At 59.7% G+C, this 20,894-nt stretch overlaps 1 protein-coding gene across 13 annotated transcripts in view; it reads right to left on the reverse strand.

Annotated features, from left to right (window-relative positions):
- SDK1 (sidekick cell adhesion molecule 1) overlaps positions 1-20,894 on the reverse strand; it is an 854,344-nt gene that overhangs the window by 63,087 nt on the left and 770,363 nt on the right. For 12 of the 13 annotated variants that reach the window (XM_064593372.1, XM_064593374.1, XM_064593373.1 and 9 more), the window contains 5 exons: positions 16,046-16,149; positions 13,657-13,727; positions 3,951-4,086; positions 2,456-2,512; positions 342-443 (listed from right to left, as the gene is read on the reverse strand). In XM_064593372.1, coding sequence (XP_064449442.1) covers positions 342-443; positions 2,456-2,512; positions 3,951-4,086; positions 13,657-13,727; positions 16,046-16,149 — 470 coding nt within the window. The remainder of the gene's footprint in view (positions 1-341; positions 444-2,455; positions 2,513-3,950; positions 4,087-13,656; positions 13,728-16,045; positions 16,150-20,894) is intronic. The other variant, XM_064593371.1, reaches the window with a different exon arrangement.

A 20,894-nucleotide genomic window follows, 5' to 3' on the forward strand; every position in this document is an offset into this window, starting at 1 on the left:
GGGCCCCGCAGGAACCGTGGGCAGCCGAGCACAAACTTCCCCGCAGAGGCCAAGGTCCCCACGCGCCTGGATTCCCGTGGAGGCAGCAGCCTCTCCCTGGGAGCATGTCCTGGGACGCACGAGGAGGGCTCTGGGTGTGAAATGAACCCTCGGGTCTGAAAGCACGACTGGATGGGTCTCTGGCCTCCGGTCGGCCCAGCCTTTGGCAGATCCGTCTCTCCCAGCGGGGACCTGGAGCCTCCTGGTGGCGCACCGACATGGTGCTCCTCATCACGGGCACGCTGCGCGGCCCAAGAGCGCCGGGCCAGGCCTCCCGGAGGGCAGGGGCGCCCGGAGCTTACCGGCCTCACCGACGAACACCTCCACAGGCGCGCTGGCCGGGCTCTCGCCGATGATGTTGTAGGCCGTCAGGATGACCTCGTAGCGCCGGTATTTCTTCAGACCTACAGGTGGAAGGAGACAGGGGTCAGCTGGCCCGGGACCACCTCCGCGCCTGGGAACCACACCGAGGGGCCTCTGGGCAGGCCGTGCGCATCCCCAGAGGGTCTGTGGAGCGGCCTTTTGCTCCTTCCCCGGCCCCGGACTAACAGCCACCGGGCACGGCAGCAGACCCGTCCCACTCTGCGCTCAGGGTGAAGGCGGCAGCAGGCCGTCTTCGGAGGGAAGAGTGAAGGTGGCAGAACGTGACGTGGGCTTCCTTTGGTCCAGAATCGCTCCGTAAGAGCAGATGGGGAAAGGCCCTGGCATTTAAGGAGGAAATACACTGGCAATGCAAAGACCTCTGAGTTTTTAACAACCACATTCCGGATGACAAGGGCGTGTGAAGCCACATACATAGGGTTCCACAGGTCGAGCCCGAGCGACAGGACAAAGGTAGCTGACCTGTGAACCAGAACATTCTGAAAGGTTCTCCGGCTGGTTACTATTGCTTTCCTGAGGCCCTACGTGCGGGTCTGACCCCTGAGTGAATGGTGACTCAGGCCAGGCTTCAGATCTCGCCTCCCGGGGAGCCGCCGGTCCTCAGAGGTTCAGTGAATCGGACCACCAGGTTCCTGCCCCCGCCGGCTTCCCGGACTTGCCCACAGAGCGGAGAAGGGGCCGCCCTCTCCCACTCTCAGCCTTGCCGGAGCTGAGCTGCCCAACAGGGCTCGTGCACCCGCCTGGCCTGTTCGTCCTCACCCCCAACCCCGGGACCGTGCGGCTCCTCAGCGTCAACTGAGACAAGCCAGGGTGGACGTGGACGCGGGCACGGTTGGGGCCCCTCTGCGTCTTCATCACCCGGACTGCAAAGCCTGGAGCACGGTCCAGCCAGGGAAGCCTCGTCTCTGGAACCCCGGGCCGCACCCAACTCTCGAAGCGGCTCCTCAGCGGGGAGCGTCCCGGTGGATGAGGCAATGGGTGGAGGAGTGGCGGCTGGGTGGGGACATGGGGCGGACCACAGATGGTAGAGCCATGTTCGGGGAGCAGCGTGGAGGAGAAAATGGCTCATGTGAATCCCCCCCCAAACCCCGGCCACCAGGGCGGGGCCAGCTGCCCAGGAGCTGCCTGGGATGCAGTGGGATGGCGCTGGCCCGCCCCGGAAGAGTGCCCGCACACGGTAGGGCCTTGGGAGGGCCAGCCGCTCCTCGTCCCCCTTCCCGTATCCACGTGCCAGTCCTGGGAAGCTCCCGCACGGGAATCACATTGGGGGGCCCCCTTCGCTCTGCATTTGGACCATGAAACCCTCTGAGGACCAGGAGCACGAGGGCAAGCAACATGGCGCAGCTGGGGGCAAGGGACGATGAATGGGCAGCCGAAGTGGGGTGAGTGCACGCAGTGGGGCCTACTCAGCCCTGAAGAGGAAGGGTGTCCCAGCCGTGTCCCAGCGGGGATGAAGCTCGAAGGGGAAGAAGCCAGACACAGCGGGACAAGTACTGTGTGCGGTCCCTGGAGGCCTCAGATGCAGAGACAGAAAGGAGAGGGTGGGCGCCAGGGGCCGGGCGGGGGAGGGGTGGGAGTATCCGGTGGGGGAGGGGTGGGTGTTTCATGGGGACGGAGGCTCAGCCCGGGAAGAGGGACGGGACCCTGGAGGCGGCGCTGATGGTTGCACGCAGCCTGAACGTGCTCAATGCTCCCAAACTGCACGTTTAAAAACGGTTACGATGGTAAATTTTGCATATATCTTACCACAGTTAAATAATGAGTAAAAGGAAAATGTCAAAGGGAACCAGACAGGAGATCTGGCTCCATCTGACTTTCCCAAACTCAAAGACCAGCTGTCAGTCAAACCCCTTCCCGGACTCTGCTTCTGGAAGTTTCCTGCCTGCCCAATGGTTTTGGTGTGTTGAGAAGCGGCGTTGGAGAGGGGGAGTTCCAGAAATTAGAGCCATTAGTCCAAGCTGCTTTTCACTTGGTCCCCGGAGAGGCCAACTGGCGTGGGCCCCGGGCTGCCCCGCGGAAGGCAGAGAGCACTTACGTGTTAATTCATACGTCGTTAACGTGGAGCTGTTCACCGTCTTGAAGCTGCTTTGGGCTATTAGGGGTAAGCAAAGCAGAAAGGCAGTCAGCCAGCAGGAAACAGGAAGTGCCGATGCGGGCTGCAGGCAAGGCGGGCCGGCCGAGCTTGGAAGCCACTGCCCGTCCACACCGCCGCCTCCCCACTTCCCACTAGCTCACTGGGGGTCCCTGCACTGCTTCCGGAGACAGCCAGGCCGCCCGGCCCGCGACAGGTGGGGTCCGCACTCACCCTCTAAGTGCATCAGACGCGTATCCGGCCCCCGAGAGGACAGGAAATGGGTTTCTCCCGGGGTGGCAGGCACGGCTGTCGGCCCACCTGTGCTCAGGTAAGAGCCCTGCTCTGACGGGGCCGGGCAAGCCACAGACCAAGAGCACCTGTGCAGGTCAGTGGACCCAGCCGCATCCTGGGTCCTTTGATTTTGCTACAAAGCCCAGGTGCTGTCTGGCCACAAGCCAGGGACACCTGCGGGGCAGGGATGGGGTGTGTGGCCAAGAGCGCGGAGACAAATGAGCCACTTGTTCCGGTCAGCCCCACTCCTGGGATAGGCCGGGCCAAGCTGCTCCCGTCGGCTACCCCGTGACCCCAGCAGGCCCAAGGCACAGCCTGCTCTGTGGTGGGAGGTGGAGAGAGCAGGGATGCAGTCCCTGAGCCGCCCATTTGGAAGCCACAAGGATGTCGAGGGGCAGGGAGGATCTGTGACACTGTTTGGGGGATGCCCTCTGACCCCTTCTGACAGAGGAGGGTGGGGGAGAGCAGCGGCCTTTCCAGAACTTCCAGAAGCTGCCTCAACTGCTGTTGGGTCTGAGTCGTAGCCCGAGCCAGGGGTACTGGGGAGAGTGGCTGAGCAGGTGGATCGGCTCTGGGTGAGAGGGGTGTGCATGCACCGTGAGGCCGGGGGGCAGGGGGCGCCCGACTGGACCCCATCAGAGCAGCAGGCTGTGACCGGCCTCTGTCCATTCCCCCCCGCCCCAGATGGGCTCCACATGGGGCAGCGATATGATGTCCCTGGAGGGCCTGGCTCATCTCCTCCCTCCCCGCCACAGCCCACCAGCCTCACGCAGGCGGGTGCTCCTGGCTGGCCCACCAGGAGGCCCCATCCAGGATCCCCCTCGGCTCTCCCTGCCTCCTGACCACTTAGCTTTGCCAGGCCCTTGTGTCCTTGGTGAAATCCCTTTACCCAAATCGCTCCTCCTCCGAGAAGCCTCCCCTGATCTCCCCTGGGTGCAAGCCCCCAGAGCCCAGGAGCTCTCCGTGGATCACCACCTCTCCGTGCACACCTGGGCTGTCCCGGAGACCTGCCACCCCAGTGGCTGTGCCCCCGGGAGGTGAGCCGCATCTCCTCTCACCCTCTAGGGCATTTCCCACCATGCCTTGCATGGAGTCAACATGCACAAGGGTTCCTCTCCCCAGTGCATGGTGTGGTGCCTATCCTGGGACAGGGAAAGAGTCTCACCTGCGAGCTCGGCCCGTAAAGCTGAAGGGGTTTTGAGCGTCTTGGACACGGTGGCCGAGGCTGCCTCTGACTCTAGCTCCCGGTAGTAGATCCGGTAACCCTGCAGAAGGCCGTTCAGGCTCTCGTCTCTTGGAGGCTGCAAATACATCACGGTCAGCCCGCCGGTGGGGCCTGGCGACCTCCACTTCAAGCTGAATCAGTCAACTGTGCTGGAGGAAGTCACTAATTCAAACAGGTGGTTTTTGGTTGTTTACGGACAAAAAGGCAGGTGCCGCATTCATGAGGAGGAGCACAGGGGACCCCCAGGTAGAGGATCAGGCTCTGAGAGCCCGGGCTTCCTGGTGCCAGTGTGTAGGCACTGTGCATCTTATCCCACGGGCAGCCCCCCGGAATACTTGTAGGAGCCCCGGGCTAAGGCAGAGGATGACCGCCCAGGTCGCAGGTGGGCGAGGAAGCTGCCCGTTGCCTGGTGAACCCAAAACTCTAAGGGAACTATGCATGTGAGCTGGTTCTGCATCACCCACCGGCTGGCCCCACCCTTTCCCTGACGGCCACCTAGGCCCGTGGCAGCCTCACTGGGCCCCCCAGTAACTGCTCTGCATGCCAGGTCACCCCCACTCTGCCCTGACTCAGACCTAAGCTGGAACCGCCATGGTCCCTCCGATGTCAGCTGGCATACGAAGGGCCTAGGGTAGGGCAGGTGCTCATTCGACATTTAGACACCCTGAGGAACATGAACGGTGGTAGACGGGCCCTGAGGCTCAGAATTCAACCCACACAACGGGATGCGCACTGGGATGCCCAACCCACATTCTCCCTCCCGTCAGTTTTTGTTGATTAATGAGTCTGGGGAGGACCACGGCAGCCACAGTGCTGGCCAGGGGGCCAGGGGCTCTGGGTCCCGTGTCTCCTCTGGAATACTCAGCAAATAAGAACAAGAACTGCTCAAGCTGTGACCAGACAGATGGACAAAGGGCACGCCCAGGACCCCTGGCTGCAGCAGGGTCGTGAAGCTTGTCCAGGGACAGGGATGCACAGCAAGTTCCCCGTGAGACCCACCCAGCCGCTGTCTATAGGGTACCACCAGCCTCTTAGTAAACACTGTCCTGGTCCCACAGTAGAGGCCACAGCTTTGTTGTAGGAAAACCCCTTTGCTGTGGGTTGTGTCTTCCATAAAGATACGTTGGTGTCCTAACCCCTGGTACCTGTGGATGCCACCGTATATGGGCACGGGGTTTTGCAGACCTTGTGGTTGAGAGGAGGTCACACTGCAGCAGGGAGGGCCCTGATCCAATGACTGGTTTCTTTTTTGGAGGGCAATTTGGTTTTATTTATCAAGGTTTTCAAAGCACTTGCGCCTTTTAATCCAGCAATTACACTTCTAGAAATCTACCCGACATAAATGTTTGCCTATGTGGAGTCCTGAGTCCTGCTAATACAAGCAAAGCTACCAATCTCTCCAAAACCCCAAAACAAAGTATCTGTGGGTCTTTTCAGTGACACCCAAAGACAAGAGGACTACCTTCAAGCTTGAAGATCACTAACAGCAAAGCTGCTTGCAAATGTAATGGCAAACTTTGGACGGATGAACACGAGCAAGGTATTGTAAGAGCTAATTCACATGGGGAGCCCAAATGTTCCGCATTATCAGTTGCTGAAGATGAAGACAAAGCATATTTTGAGAAGCAAATTAGGATCCAGCAGTCATTTGACAAATACTGAGGCAATAAGAAGATCCAAATATCCTTAGAAGAATTTGAACACACCCACAGGGAGGGCTTCATGTGAGCACAGAAGAAGAGACTGGAGCGATGCCTTGCAAAATTGTGACTTATAAGAAGAATACCTATTTAATCATTCAGATGAGCCATATGTTTTTCATATATGTGTCTTTGTCCAGAGTGACCAAGGTGTCTCTTGTCATGTTAATGAGGATGTGGGCTGGTCGCCAGGAGAACCAACCTTGTGATCAGAGGGTTGGAACTTTCCATCCCACCCCTGACTTCTGGGGACGGGAGAGGGGTTGGAGGTTCAATCAATGGCTAATGCCCAGTGCTTTCATCAGTCAAGCCTTGTCACGAAGCCTCCACAAAACCCTAGAGGATGGGGTTCGGAGAACTCCTGAATCCATGAACACCTGGAGATCTGGGGAGAGAGCATGGAAGCTCTGTGCCCCTCCCCGAGACCCTGTCGTGTGCATCTCTTCCATCTGGCTGTTCGTGAGCTTTATATCATTTCATAATCAACTGGTGGTCTCATCAGTCAAATATTTCTCTGAGTTCTGTGAGCCGCTCTTGCAAATTAGTCAAACCCGAGGATGGGGTCGCGGGAACCTCTCATTTAAGCCAGTGGGTCAAAAGCAGAGAGGACAACCTATACTCCTGATTGACGCCTGCAGTGGGGGGCCGTCTTGGGGACCGAGCCTTTACTCCGTGGGATCTGATGCCATCTCCAGGTAGAATCGAGTTGGATTCCCAGACCCTCTGCTGGTGTTGCGTGTTGGTGTAGGGGAGCCTCCACACACACGCTTTGGAACCGGGGCGAGGAATGCGTTTACGCCTCGACCAGCTAGGGACTGCCACGGGTTGTCACCAGCAACCAGAAGCCAGGAAGGAAGCCGGCCCTTTGGCTTCGGACTTCTGGCCTTCAGACCTGTGCGAGAACACACTTCTGTTGTTCTAAGCATATGGCTTGAGCTAACTTGTGGCGGCAGCCCCAGGACATTGGCACATCCTTGCCCCCAGACTCTTGCTATGCAATTCTTACTGCCTAAACCCAGGGACCAGAGGGATGTGGATGTTCAGATGAATCCTGTTCTCTTTCAACCCTTGCTACTCCCAACCCGAAGAAACCAGAGACGTAGCCCAGATAGCCAGACATACTCATACAGATGCAGCTAGCCACGGTTTACATGTACCACAGGGACATGGTGTGCCTGGTAAGTTCAGGATGTCTTTGACCATGAAAACTGCTCACGTCAACCCAAGCTACCGGCGGCCCCTGACACCCTTTCTGAGTCCTTTGCGATGCCTCCAACTCATGAGGAGCTCTACAGTGTGTCATCTCCCCCCACCAGATGCAGAAAGGTGTAAGTGGGAGATGTGAGTGTGCTTGCCTTGCCTTGGTGATCCATGTGCATCCCTCATGGAAGGGCCCCACATGTCCTCAGCACGACGCTCCTCCTGGCCCCTGGGACGCTAGGCCCCAGTGTGGGACACACATTCTGTGTTGAAGTCACCGGTGTCCCCCACAGTGTGTGCCAATGCCCCACAGCCGTCCTCAACCAGCATGAGGCTGTGATCTGGGAGGAGCTGTTTCTGCGGGCTTTCCCTTTTCCCGCTTGATTTTGGTTAGCTGTCCCCAGCAACGCAGGGGACCTTCCCTTCTGGCTCGGGCCGCTTTTGCAGGACTATGAAATCTAGGGATTTTGATGCCAGGCCAGTCTCTTCTGTTTTGCTTTTGGCCTTGTGGGGTTGCCCGATTTAGCCAATAAAATACAGGACACCTAGTTAAATTTTAATCTTTGTATAATTTTTGATCTGAAATTCACATTTACCTGGGGATTGGTGGTTTGTCTGGCTAACCTGCTCCCTCCCCCGTCTCTGACTGCCTTCTACCCAGGGCATCTGTGACGGGGCGTGGGGGTGGGGCAGGTGATCAGCGGCGTGGGGCAGGGTCCCTGGGACTCGGGCCGGTGCGCCCTTCCTTCCAGCCCCTGTTCCCAAACCATGACTGTGGCCACCTCCTCCAGCTGGGAGCCCTCTGTCCTCTCACTCAGCAAGAAAACAGAGAGCGAGGGCCTCAGGAAGCTGAGCACTGGCAGGAAAGGGAGAACCGGTGGTGAAGCCCAGGAGCCTGGGGAGTGGGTGACAGGCTGGGGTTTTCTTGTGGGTTTTATTCTATTTTATTAAATTTCCCCCATTTCCTACCAGCTTTGATGGATAAAACCTTTGTGTTCAAAAGGCCTGGAGAGGGCCTGCAAGGGTGCATCCCGCGTCCTGGGCTGTGCCCCCCGCCCAGAGACCCGTGTTCCAGTCCCTCCGTTACCATGGGTGTGGCCCACAGGGTTTGTGTTCAAACCTCTCCCTGAAGCGCTCACAGGGTTGCTCTCAGAACAGCTTCTGGGTCCCCCAAACCCTGCTTAGAAACTGGCTCCCGCGGTAGGAGGTGGGGGCCGTTCGGCGTGACTGCTGATTGGCGCTGGGAACGGTGTTGGTGCACGTGCCTCCCCGCGGATGTGGACGGAGCGGGGACCGTGTGCGCGGACATTGCGCGCACACACGCAGCTGCTCGTGAGGAGAGATGGTGGTCGCGACAGTCTGCTTCTTCAGCTCTAGTCCTGGGTGTCTGACTGGCCGCACTTGAGAATTAAAATCCTAACTCCACGGGGTGTCCTTCAGACACAGCTTTCGCCACGTTGTAACAGAGAGCTGATTTAATCCCCTTCTTAAAGAAATACGATGAATGGAAAAGTTGGAAAACCGATGTCTAAGAATGAAAAAGAGACGTTGCTTCATCCCATCACCTAAATTTTACAAAGAGTATGGGAAGTGACCTCCCGCAAGGAGGGCAGAGTGAAATGCTCCCCAGATCCAGCGTCTCTGTCCCTCGGGACGGCGGCTTGGTGCATAGGCCGTGAGGGAGCGGGGACAGCTCCGGGCCCCCGTGTTTCCCCTGCAGCGAGGACGGGACACCAGGAAGGTCAGAGGAGCTCCTACGAGTAGGTGTTTGCTCACACCGCGTGCACCACCGGAGCTCAGGGAGTAACGCACGGGAATGCTTCGTGTCCACATCCAGCTTTCCTCACAGCACTTCCTGCACCCTGGGAGCCTCGGGCCATCCTGGCTGGGTGTCCCCAGGCACTGTCCTCGAGTGGCAGCAAGGAGGAGTGAAGGGGTCTGGGCAGAGATGATGAGACATGCTGCGCTCCCTTCCCTGAGACCTGAGCTGACCGGAATCAGAGGGAGGGTAGAGGCGGCTGGGTCTATTTAAGTACCAGCCCAGCGATGTCACTGCTGCTGGGTCACCCCCGCAGCCTCCCTCAAAATCCTGGGGTGTGGTGGTGGCAGCCTCAGGCACAAGCGGATCCCCCCCCCCCCCCCCCCCAGGGAGGCTGCAAAGGCCCCAGGGCCTGACTCTGCAGATGCACAGGACTGAGACACAATAGCTCGAGGTAATCCACGTCTTGTGGAGAGAAGCTGGGGTTTAGCTCACCACAATTATCAACAGCAGGAAGTTGGGAGTTTGGGAAAATAATTGTCCTCACTGGGGACCACATAGGGTTCTGCAACAGGCAGCAAATACCCCACCCATGGCATGTGTGTCCATGCTCATGCTGGGGCCAGAGGACAGAGGGGAAGGGCCGAGGCCATGGATCCTGGGCTCACGAACATTTCTAGCCAAGGAGGAGAGGGTGCTTTTGAGGTGTGAGGAGAAGCCAAGCCCGCACTCACAGGAGCAACCGCTACCTGCAACCAGGCAGGAGAGGCCCTAGCGCTGCCCTCCCCGCAGAAGCCATCCAGGCTTGGGGGACAGGTGGCCACGTAGCCTAGGCGTGGCCTCGTGAAGGCTGCCGTGGGTCCCGGCCCCAGGAAGGACAGGCTCCATGGAGATTCTGGGGCTTGCCTGCACGGGATTTGGAATAGCGTTTAACCACACTTTCTATTCCTAGAGTTTGGAGTAAACCCATCTGTCATTCATGAAAGACTCTGGACCTCTTGGGAGGTATCAGGAGGGCAGCTCCATGTGACACATGGAGAGTGCTAGAAGCCATGGGCCGTGTTCAGGCTCTGGACTCGAGTCCTGGCTCCTTGCAGTGTGGACCTGGGCTGGTGGCTCACCCTCCCAGGCTCAGTCCTGGGCCCATAGCAGGTGGAAGTCCGGCGAGATGATGTCTAGAGCCTCCCGTGACTCTAAACAGAAGGTTCTCTTCCAGCCACAGACCTGCTCTTCAAGCCCTTGGTCCTGACCACACTGCCATTTCTGATTCCACACTGCCTGAAGGCAAGGCTGGGTCTGTGTCTTTTCGTTTCTATTTCCCTGCAGCACCTGTGACAGGCTTTGGTCATGGCAGGCGCTCACTCATTGCTTGTGGGAGTGACATCCAAGATCACCCCATCTATGGTTGGTTTCATCCTGGACTGGCCATCTGTCCAGGAGATGCTTGAACACAGGAGGCCTTACAAAACCTGGCTCCAACGTGCTTCCCCTTGACACCCAGTGCTGAGTCCCAGGGGCTGTCACACCTCTGAGCCTTTGCTCCAGCTGTGGGTGATGCCCAGATGACCATCTCTGCCCTTTACTTGGGGTGGGGGGGCATTCATCCTGCAAAACACAGTCAGAAGTCCTCTCCCAGTTCCCCCACCACTGTCTTCCCATTACTGCATCCTAGGGCTCAGCCCAGTAAACAGAAGCTCTTCAAGGCCTGGAGTCTGTCTTGTCCACCTCTGGGTACTCAGCACCCTACGCAGGAGCTGGTCTTCTGCAGGGGATGGAGCCCATGTGAGAGAAGGAACAAACCCCAAAGACGTCCTGAAGAGGCCCCGCTGCCTGCTCCCCTCTGTCCAGATGGCGGTCACGCTCCTCCTAGGAAGGCACCTATGACAACACCGAATCCACCCTCTGCTGAATCCAACGTGCATAATGTGATCTATCGCTAACAAGTTTTTTTGTTTTTGTTTTTTGTTTTTTTTTGCTAAAAAATGGCCTGAAAATCCACTGTCTCTAACCACCCAAGGAACTACACTTGAGTGACAGACCGTATGAGCCAACAGAACTTTCAGAGTAGCCAGCTTCTGCCGTGACCAATTCAGAAACGCCGGTGTCTATTGTGAGCTGCCCTCAGTGTGAACAAAATACCGCCACTGTCTAGAACACACGCTCAAATCCTTAGATTTCAAGTTGCAGTGGACCCCATGAGAGGCAGAGACTGATTATCCCACCAGGAAAAAATCAAACCTGACAGTTTCTATGGAGGAGACATTTAAGTGGGTCACCAGCCTTGAAATTACAGGCGGTGTTCGCAGTAATTTTTAAACAAATTACTGGAAGAAAAGGGGTTTACAGGTGAAACATTTCATTTGGAATGCAAATCTATATTTAAACATAGTCTCTTTGTTCTGTTCGCTCTGATTTAGGAAATTACTCATAATTTTAATTATACTTCAATTGCTTGGCACTTGACGGGCAATTATTTCTACAATACATCATATTGACCACCTCCTGCTCTGGGCTTCTTGCAATTAGTTTGTTCTACTGGGCCCTAAACGGGGACAGCTGATGGACATGCGTGCCAAGTTCCTTTGGTACAGCTCTCCGCCATTCACAGAGCTGTCCAACCTCAACCATGGGGCTCGGAGCCCCGCGTGCTCGGGGGTCAGGACGGCGGGGGCCTACAGCCACCGTGTGGAGGCAATGGCCCATCCCAAGCCTCCGAGCTGCCTTTATAGAAAAGGAGGTTACCTAGTTACCGGCTCGCCAAATGCCACGTCTACAAAGGAAATTTAGCACAGTAGAGAAGACCAATCTTTGGGTTGATTAAGTTAGTGGAGAGTGGGAAGCCGAAGCTCTTGGGACCTTGAATTTCTACTTTGAATGTCTCCCACCTCCCACCAAAGGCCCTGCTGGAAGTCAGGGCTGCGAGACCTAGTGGGCCTTGCATCAGAGACCTTGAAGGTCACCTTCGACCTCCTATGTTTACAGAGGGAAAACAGGGAACCAGAGAGGCCTGTTGGGGTCACGTCATCCACTGGCAAACTGGGGTCCATGGACCTAGAGCCAGTGGGGCCTTGAGACAAGCTGAGGGGACACGGCCGCCCAGAGGCAGGGTTGGGAACCAGTTCCCATCCTGTCCCCACACTGGTGAGGCTGGAAACTACACAACGCCAGGCAGCGAATTTCCACGTTCACTTGAAGACATTTGGAATGGTCTCTTGATCACCTTTAAGGGTTCCCTCATCTCTGAGACATGTCACTTGGCAGTGGAGTGAAGGAGGGGCCCACAGCCACTCTGTCAATACCTGGAGATTTTGCGTGCCTCATGGAGCCCAGGCTATGAAAGTCCCGCTCTCGTCCCTCCTGGAGCGGCTGTGTCAAGTCTGTTCCTTTGACCTGCATGGAATTTCCACCTGTGCTCTTCGCTCAGGGTCAAATTGCACGTGAGTAGAGCTAATACCTACCGATGCCAAGTTGCCACATAAGGGGAGGCAGCAGGAACCTTCAGCGGTTAGGAGCCACCACCTGAGAATTCAGGAAGCCCCCTCATGGCTGGCGCACGCACCCCAACCCTGGTCTTCCTGCCCAGCACCCCTGCTCCATCAGCAGCGCCAGGAGGCCGGGGAGGGCTCCTGACTTCTCTCCCCCTTGCTCCTTGCTGGGCACCAGCCCTAGCCTGGAGGGGTCTCCAGCAAGATCTGTCCCTGCCTACAAAGCCCATGGAGGCGGTCCACTTAGGACAGGTTCCCCGAGGGCCTCCTCTGGGTTTCCTGGCACGCCCATACCCTTTGGCCCCTCCTTTTGCAAGGGAGTCCCTTCCAGTCCTCCCCTCTTGCCAGCCTCTGTCCCCGGCTAGGCACGGCCTCTGCCTCTCTAAGGCCGTGTCCAGGCCACAGTTTGCTCTTGGTCCCTACATCCCCTCGGCCCCTATGTCTCCTGACCTCAAACTGTCCCCTCTCTCTTGCCTGGTCTGGATGTGATGCTGGCACTCTCCTGGACAATCTTGTCAACCTGGAGGAAGAAGCTCAGCTGCACAGACCACTCTGTGGACCACCAGCCTACCGTGGCCACTCCTAGGCAGACCTCACCTCACTGTGGCCGTGAACACAGACCAGGGCACCTGCTCCCGCCTCCCTACCCCATGACCCTGGCCCTAGGCATTGCCCTCTCCTGGAAGGCCGCCCCATCCTGGTCTCAGGAGCTTCCCTTGCTGACCAGAGCACCTACAACGTTCCCATCGCTGCCCTTGGCCCTGCCCGTTGCTGTGTCTGTCTGGCCTGGCTCCAGCCCGGCTGCTGAACCTGACCCCCCAGCCTGGCTGAGCCCTCTCCACAGACCCGTGAGCACCCTTGCTGGGCTTGTCCTGAGCCGGGGCATTCTTCCTTGCCAGTTCCCCCCTCTATTATTTTTGTCTTCCATGTACATTGCTGTTGGCAAAAGTACCCAAATTGGAAATAAGGCCAAGAGAGGGCAGAGTGTCCTTTCGACATCATATTACAGCGCTGTTCAAGGCCCACCAACACCACTCGATTGTCTAGGACAAGATGCCTTGATTGGACTGTTCACTGAGGATTAACACCTGGAACGCAGGCAGGACGCATGTAACCCTGTGGGTATTTTATCTGGTAGTGGACGATTCCTGGAGGAAAGATCACTCCCCAGGCTACGGTTTCGCAGCCCTGTTGGATGCCACCCAGTTCTGTGTGTACCATGGAGGCCTCGCCGGGCCATCCTTCCCCAAATGCCTGGAACATTCAGCCCCGGATGCCCTGCACCAGCCCCGCCATCCCGCTTGCTCTCCCCAGGGAGCCATGCTCAGGCTCCTTCCCACAGCGCGGCTCAGGGGGTCCACGGTGCTCCCCCTGGCCAGCCAACCATGCGGTGTCCTGTGACCCACCGCCGACCCTCAGACGCTGACATGGGGCGCGGCAGGTGGGCAGGCTCCAGCCTCTGACGCTGGTGCAGGAAACACCCTGCCCTTCCCAGCCCTTACCCGCCACTGGATCAGAACAGAGGAGGTGGTGTGCGGCGTGACCGAGACAAAACTTGGAGGCTCTCCCGGAACTGGAATCCAAGAAAGAAAAAAGTGAGGATTAGCTGGTTCTGCTTGTTCTTGGCTGCCGTTCTGGAGCCAGCTCCCTCCTGGTTCAGGGACCGGCTGGGGGGGAGGGTGGGAAGCCGGCAAGCCAATATCCCCGCCTCCCCTGCTTCCCCGTGGATGGATGCCCTTCTCCGCCTGCGGAGCCCATTCCTGCCCGGAGAGAAGGGACTGATCCTGATGGAGGCGACAAGATAATGCCCTGCCTTTGTCTCCCCGCCCCCTGCCCCCCTGCAGACCCACACAGCACACACAAAAGCGCTTGGCTCTCTTCCCTGGGAACCCTGCCTGGGGAGCCTTCCTGCTGTCCCACATCTTCTCAGGGGCCCTCCCTGGAGGAGAGCATCATTTGTTGGAGGTACTTAGGTCAGAGAGGCTCTGGGCGGGACAAAGGGTCAAGCCAGGCCCGAGTGCTCTTGGTTTCAGACCCTAAGGGAGGGAGGCCGACTTCTGGGGCAGAGGGATGGCGGCTGTGCTCGGGGCAGCGGCCGTGGCTCTCCGGAGGGATCCGGTCAGTTTGGCTCTGCCCATGGCCGTGCCCTGCATGCTGGAAACTACAGTCCTGCGCCATCCGTCTGTCCCATGGGCCTCCTCGGACACCCCTTCCCTACCTCTGCTCCCCCTGAACCCTTGCGGTCCTGCCGGCACGCCGGGCTGGCCTTTTCAAGGCTGCCCACTGTAAGATCCTGAGACCGTATGTCAAATGCTCGCCAAGAGTGACTGAGCGGAATGACTGAGGCTGTTCTCCCCACCCCACACCCACTGACTGTCCGAGACTTGGCCCCTCGGCCACCTGCCCTGTGAGTCTCCTCCACACCTGCCAGTGTGCCCAGCACCTGGGACATGCTGGTATCAGCCACACCGGCAGCACCCCCTCCTGCCTTCTGGGGAGCCCTCTACCCTGTGCTCTCTGGCCTCCTGAGGCCCACGGTGGACCCTTATTCAGCTTTCTGGATCATGCTGGATTGAGGGGGTCTCAATATCCCAACCACCGTAGCAAGGCAATGTTTATCAGCAAACCATCCACACGTTGAAAGCCCCCCGACCCCGGCCCAGGGCTCCCCAAGCCCCGGAGCCTGTCCCTCTCAGCGGATCTGTGGTTCTGGAGACAATACGGTGCAAACAATGCAGTCAACTGCTAGAGAAACTGCAAATCTCAGAAGAGGAAGATTAACAGGATAGGTGCATCAAAAGAAATGATTTAAGTATCAAAGAACTAGACAGGCCTTTGGGAACCTGGAGAGGCCCTCGAATGCTTTTTTTCAGAACAGGCCATTTCTGAAGGAGCCTGAGCCCTGTAAGGGCAAAGGGAGTCTGTGGTGTCCTGCTCACCCGCTTGTGATTTCCTCAAAGACTCGCCAACAAAACCAGCTTCTGTGTTTGCCTCTTTCTTCTAAGAATTAGTGCTAACTCCCAAAGAGAACCCCAGTTGTGTTAAATGTAAGATTAAAATACGAGCCACAAAGACAACCACAGTTTCTCGAGGGGCTGTCCCAGCGGCGGGCGGCCTGGGTGTGCAGCAGAGGAATCTCCGCGTGAGGCCGAGAAGCTAGAAGGGTCCCCCAAACCCCTCTGCTGGTCCTCGGCTCGCCTGAGGCCTCATGTTGGTGAAGCCATGCTCCCAGGTTATAAAGGAGAAAGATGGAAATGTGGGGAATGAGTACCCAGCGCTGCTGGGTGAGCTGAGGGCTCAGGCTTGCAGCCCGGGATCCGAAGAGGCAAGAGCAACCCTCGTGTCCTAAGTCGGCCTGCCACCGGGCCTGGCAGGATCGGCACCCGAAATCATAAGGGATCTTTGGGCCTGCTCCTCTGAGGTGGGAGAGAGCGGTTAAGAACCACCTGGAGCTTTTAGGGGATCTCCCTCCATCCCTTCCCTGTGCTTCTGTCAAATGGCAAAACTGCAGAGTGGTTTGTGGATAAGAAAAATGGGGAAACCTCTCAAAAACCAGCTACCCTTCCACATTTATTTCTAATGAACCTATAAATTATTCAATGTCTAGGATGCTAATGGATCGTAGGGGTTTGGAAGCCAATCAAAGGAACCCGTTCCACTTGCGAGCCCTTGAAGTCGGCTTCACGGCCCCAGGGTGTATGGGGCGCTCTGAGCGGTCTGCTGCTACCCGAGTCCCCCTGCTCACCAGCCACGGCCCTCCTCCCCCGGGTGACCCCTTCCTGGCTCCGATGGAAGCGGGGCCTCTCTCCGGGAGCCCGTGTCTCGGGGTCCAAAGGCGCAGCCGGGCAGGGGTCTGTGTTTGCACGCCGGCCTGGGGCCCAGCTGGCTCACCGTCCTGCAGCGTGGTCACCGCGTCCGTCTCCACGCTGAAGTCACTGTCCCCGATGTCATTGGTGGCTTTCAGACGCAGCTTGTAGGAAGTGAAGGGCCTCAGCCTGAAACAGAAGAGCCGTGAGGGCCTGAGCCCTTCCCCTCTGTCCTGACCCACGCTCTGGCCACAGGGAGTGGGCAGCCCGGAGGAAGAGGCCCTGGCTCAGGGACCGGGAATCCATCCTGCCGGGGAGGGGCCCTCAGGAGGCCGGCACTGTCCTCCCAGCCTGCCCCCAGGGACAGAGCGAAATGCCGAACGTCCTGGCCCGGGGTGGCGGTTTTACTCGGGGCTCCTCTTGTCCTTAGAGCCTCTCCTGCAGAGCAAATCCCCGCTCTCTGAGGGACGCGGGAATTTCTTAGGAGGAGCTAATTTACCACAGCCCTCGCACGACTGGGAGCGATTCAAAGCGTGGTGCGAGGGCCCGCAAGCGCGCCTTCGTGGAGGTCGGCGCTGGCCCGGCTCACCTGCCCCTCGTCCCCGCCGTGTGCCCGGCCAGGCAGTGCCCGGGTCACCGCACAGCAGCTCTGGGGGGGGTGTGATTCCCATTGCAGGCATGAGAAACTCGAGGCCCGGCCCCACTGAGCCCCTTGCCCCTGGCTTGGCCAGGACTGGAAGAGGATCTGGTCTCGAGGCAGCCTCTCTGCTGTACCGAAGACCGAGGTAATGCCAACCGTCCGTGGGGGAAGGCTCCTAGGGGATTTAAGGGGCCCTAATGCCCCGGGTGCACGGCCCGCTGCCACCGCTCAGGCCTCCCTGCCTCCCTCCATCGACGCGGTCTGTGTGGACGGTCTCCTGTGCTGAGCTCTGTACCACACAGACTCCGCACAGGCTTCTGAGCGGACGAGCTCCGGTCTTCCTCGGGTCCCTGGCTATCCTTGCCATTACTTCCGAAGGAGCAGATGAGGAGACCCCCCGCCTCCCGCCCCTGTCCCGCTGACAGCAGCTCTGTTTCGGGCAAGGCTAGGCCCGTGTCCATCGCCCAGACCAGGAGAACAGGAGCGGCTCGGGACTCGACCTGTTTCCTCAGCTACCGGCGGGCAAACCCCCCTCCAAGGCGGTCCTCTGTCCCCCCTCCCGGGCCAACTTGTAAACTCGTGGGTTTCAAACTGAGCCCCGTGGAACCCCGGAGGCTCTGAGGGGTCCTCCAGGAGACCAGGGGGTCCCCACGTCCCCAAACCCCCATCTGGTTTGCAAGTGGGGTCTGGGTAATCCTTGGTCTAGAGGAAGGATTCTGCATTTTCAAAGACTGATAACCATCTCTGGACACAGGATCGGAAGAATCTTCCCCTGACTCTGTTTTCATACGCCCCCCCCCGGCCTACGATGGGATTACAGTGGTTCTCTGTCGGCCGGCACCTCAGTGGATGCTCTTCCCTCAGGCCCTCTGCCACCCCAGCTTGCCCTGCCACGGCTGGTCCGTGACCACGGCCTGTCTCCTGGCCTCCCTGTGCCCCCGTTCCACAGCTGGAGAAGCCGTGCTGGGCGACCTTGCTTTGGCCCTGGCTGTCCTGGGGTGCTTCCAAAGTTCCACCCTTAACAATGATCTTTGCTCCCGGTTTCTGGGGAGCTATCCTTTATTAAAACAAATAACTTCCCATCTGTTCCTAGCTTCCTAGGAGCTCTTTTATCTAATTCTGGTGACAACCACATGCTTTTCTCCTTTGGTTCCTGTCTCAACCACCTGAGGCCCACATTTGCATTAGCTTTTCCTTCGCAGATTAGAAGGCGGCCCAGGGCGGTTGCCAGGAGCATGCACTTGGAGCGTGCCTACACGTTAACCGCTGCGTAACCTCGGGCAGGTGGATGAGCCTCAGGCTCTCGCATCGGAGCCACTGATGCCCTCCCCGCGGGGGGCCCGGCGGTGCCTGTGGTCCTGCTGGAAACAGCCCCTGTGCTCGGGGACCGTCCGTGCTGGGCTTTCAGACGCCACTGGTGCTCCCGGGAGCGTGTGAGGGAGGCGGCCACTGTGCACGGAGTATCGATCGGGCCCCAGGCGGCTGGAGCTGAGGGCCGACGAGCTGCCCTCCTTCTGGGACTGGAACCCGCTCTGCAGGCCTTCCCCCCGGGGGCCATTAGGTCTGGGAGCCACGACGGAGACGCCGGGACGTCCGTGCCACCTGCTTGGGGCCGCCCACGGGTGTGCTGTGAGGATGCTGGCAACATGCAGCCGTGCCTCCGGGGGGGCCGTGTAGGGCGGCCGCCACTGCCCCCCGCCTGGTGCCACCAGGCCCCGCATGGCCCCGGACCGTGCAACAAGCCGCAAGGTGAGTGCTGGGGGGCCGCCCAAGACCGCCCCACGGCACGTGGCCAGAAGCCGACCCGAGCCCGGACAGTTGTGGCCTTAAAGCCTGCCTTCCCATGATGCCCCAGTGCTGACTGCACCCACGTGTGCGTCACGTGTCACCTCGAACCCGGGGGGGGGTCCCGTTCTCTCTAAACCTTGCCGTTGCCGCACGTTAGAGGCAGCGAAAGAGCCACATGCCACCCCCCCATCCCCCACAGCCTGGACTGTGCCTGGGGGGTGGGGGTGTCTGAGGATCAGGCTGCTGCAGGAGCCCGGCATCCCCCACCCCCCCAATGCCCGGCTGCTCCTTTCCCGGGCTCAGGTTCAGCAGTGTGCAGGGGCCGAGCCCGGCGGCCTTGCAGAGGAGGAGGGTCAGGACACCTGGGGGAGGTGCTGGGGCTGCAGGCGACCCACTCCCCTCTGTAGGATGGGGACGATGACCTCCCCCGCTGGGCAATCCTGCGGGTTCATCGAGAAATGTGTGCGAGATTTCCCAGCACGGTGCCCAGAACAGGGGGCAATGTACGTGGTGTTCTGTCTGAGGTGAGAGGAACATGGGCCAGCCTGGGAAACGGGGTCTAGGCCTCTTCCAGCCTCCCAGCGCGAGGTGCTGGCCAGCGTCCTGGCAGCCTCGGAGCCGGTGGGGCTGCTCCTTCGTGGCCCCCCCACAGCCTGATGTGGGCTTCACAGAAAGTGGCCATAGTCAGGGCCAGAGAAGGAGGACAGGGAAGGTGCCAGGCCAGCTCCCGGGACAGGCCTGCCCACCGGACAGACCCAGGGGCCTTCTGAAGGGTGGGGTGAGCCTGTGCAGCCTGGGCCCCCCAGGTGGGGATGCAGGGCCTGAGGTCACTGCTGAGAACCCTCACCTAGACAGTTACATAGCCCTGGTCCCCCATGGTAGAGGGGAGTGCCCTGGTCCCTCACCGTAGAGGGGGTGCCCTGGTCCCTCACCATAGGGGGGGTGCCCTGGTCCCTCACCGTAGAGGGGGTGCCCTGGTCCCTCACCATAGAGGGGGGTGACCTGGTCCCTCACCGTAGAGGGGGTGCCCTGGTCCCTCACCGTAGAGGGGGTGCCCTGGTTCCTCACCATAGAGGGGGGTGCCCTGGTCCCTCACCGTAGAGGGGGTGCCCTGGTCCCTCACCGTAGGGGGGGTGCCCTGGTCCCTCACCGTAGAGGGGGTGCCCTGGTCCCTCACCGTAGAGGGGGTGCCCTGGTCCCTCACCGTAGAGGGGGTGCCCTGGTCCCTCACCATAGAGGGGGGTGACCTGGTCCCTCACCGTAGAGGGGGTGCCCTGGTCCCTCACCGTAGAGGGGGTGCCCTGGTTCCTCACCATAGAGGGGGGTGCCCTGGTCCCTCACCGTAGAGGGGGTGCCCTGGTCCCTCACCGTAGGGGGGGTGCCCTGGTCCCTCACCGTAGAGGGGGTGCCCTGGTCCCTCACCGTAGAGGGGGTGCCCTGGTCCCTCACCATAGAGGGGGGTGCCCTGGTCACTCACCGTAGAGGGGGTGCCCTGGTCCCTCACCGTAGAGGGGGGTGCCCTGGTCCCTCACCGTAGAGGGGGTGCCCTGGTCCCTCACCATAGAGGGGGGTGCTCTGGTCCCTCACCGTAGAGGGGGTGCCCTGGTCCCTCACCATAGAGGGGGGTGCTCTGGTCCCTCACCGTAGGGGGGGTGCCCTGGTCCCTCACTGTAGAGGGGGTGCCCTGGTCCCTCACCATAGAGGGGGGTGCCCTGGTCCCTCACCGTAGGGGGGGTGCCCTGGTCCCTCACTGTAGAGGGGGTGCCCTGGTCCCTCACTGTAGAGGGGGTGCCCTGGTCCCTCACCGTAGAGGGGGGTGCCCTGGTTCCTCACCGTAGGGGGGCTGCTCTGGTCCCTCACCATAGAGGGGGGTGCCCTGGTCCCTCACCGTAGAGGGGGTGCCCTGGTCCCTCACCATAGAGGGGGGTGCCCTGGTCCCTCACCGTAGAGGGGGGTGCCCTGGTCCCTCACCGTAGAGGGGGTGCCCTGGTCCCTCACCATAGAGGGGGGTGCTCTGGTCCCTCACCGTAGAGGGGGTGCCCTGGTCCCTCACCATAGAGGGGGGTGCTCTGGTCCCTCACCGTAGGGGGGGTGCCCTGGTCCCTCACTGTAGAGGGGGTGCCCTGGTCCCTCACCATAGAGGGGGGTGCCCTGGTCCCTCACCGTAGGGGGGGTGCCCTGGTCCCTCACTGTAGAGGGGGTGCCCTGGTCCCTCACTGTAGAGGGGGTGCCCTGGTCCCTCACCGTAGAGGGGGGTGCCCTGGTTCCTCACCGTAGGGGGGCTGCTCTGGTCCCTCACCATAGAGGGGGGTGCCCTGGTCCCTCACCGTAGAGGGGGTGCCCTGGTCCCTCACCATAGAGGGGGGTGCTCTGGTCCCTCACCGTAGGGGGGGTGCTCTGGTCCCTCACCATAAGGGGGTGGTTCTCCGGTCCCTCACCATAGAGGGGAGTGGGAACATGTGAAGGGGCCCAAATGAGGCCGTAGGTGCCAAGAGCTGAGCTGCGG

Source organism: Mirounga angustirostris, unplaced genomic scaffold, assembly GCF_029215605.1.
Source record: "Mirounga angustirostris isolate CCGP_5_RB_7025 unplaced genomic scaffold, mMirAng1.0.hap1 SCAF_5, whole genome shotgun sequence".
Classification (NCBI taxonomy): domain Eukaryota; kingdom Metazoa; phylum Chordata; class Mammalia; order Carnivora; family Phocidae; genus Mirounga; species Mirounga angustirostris.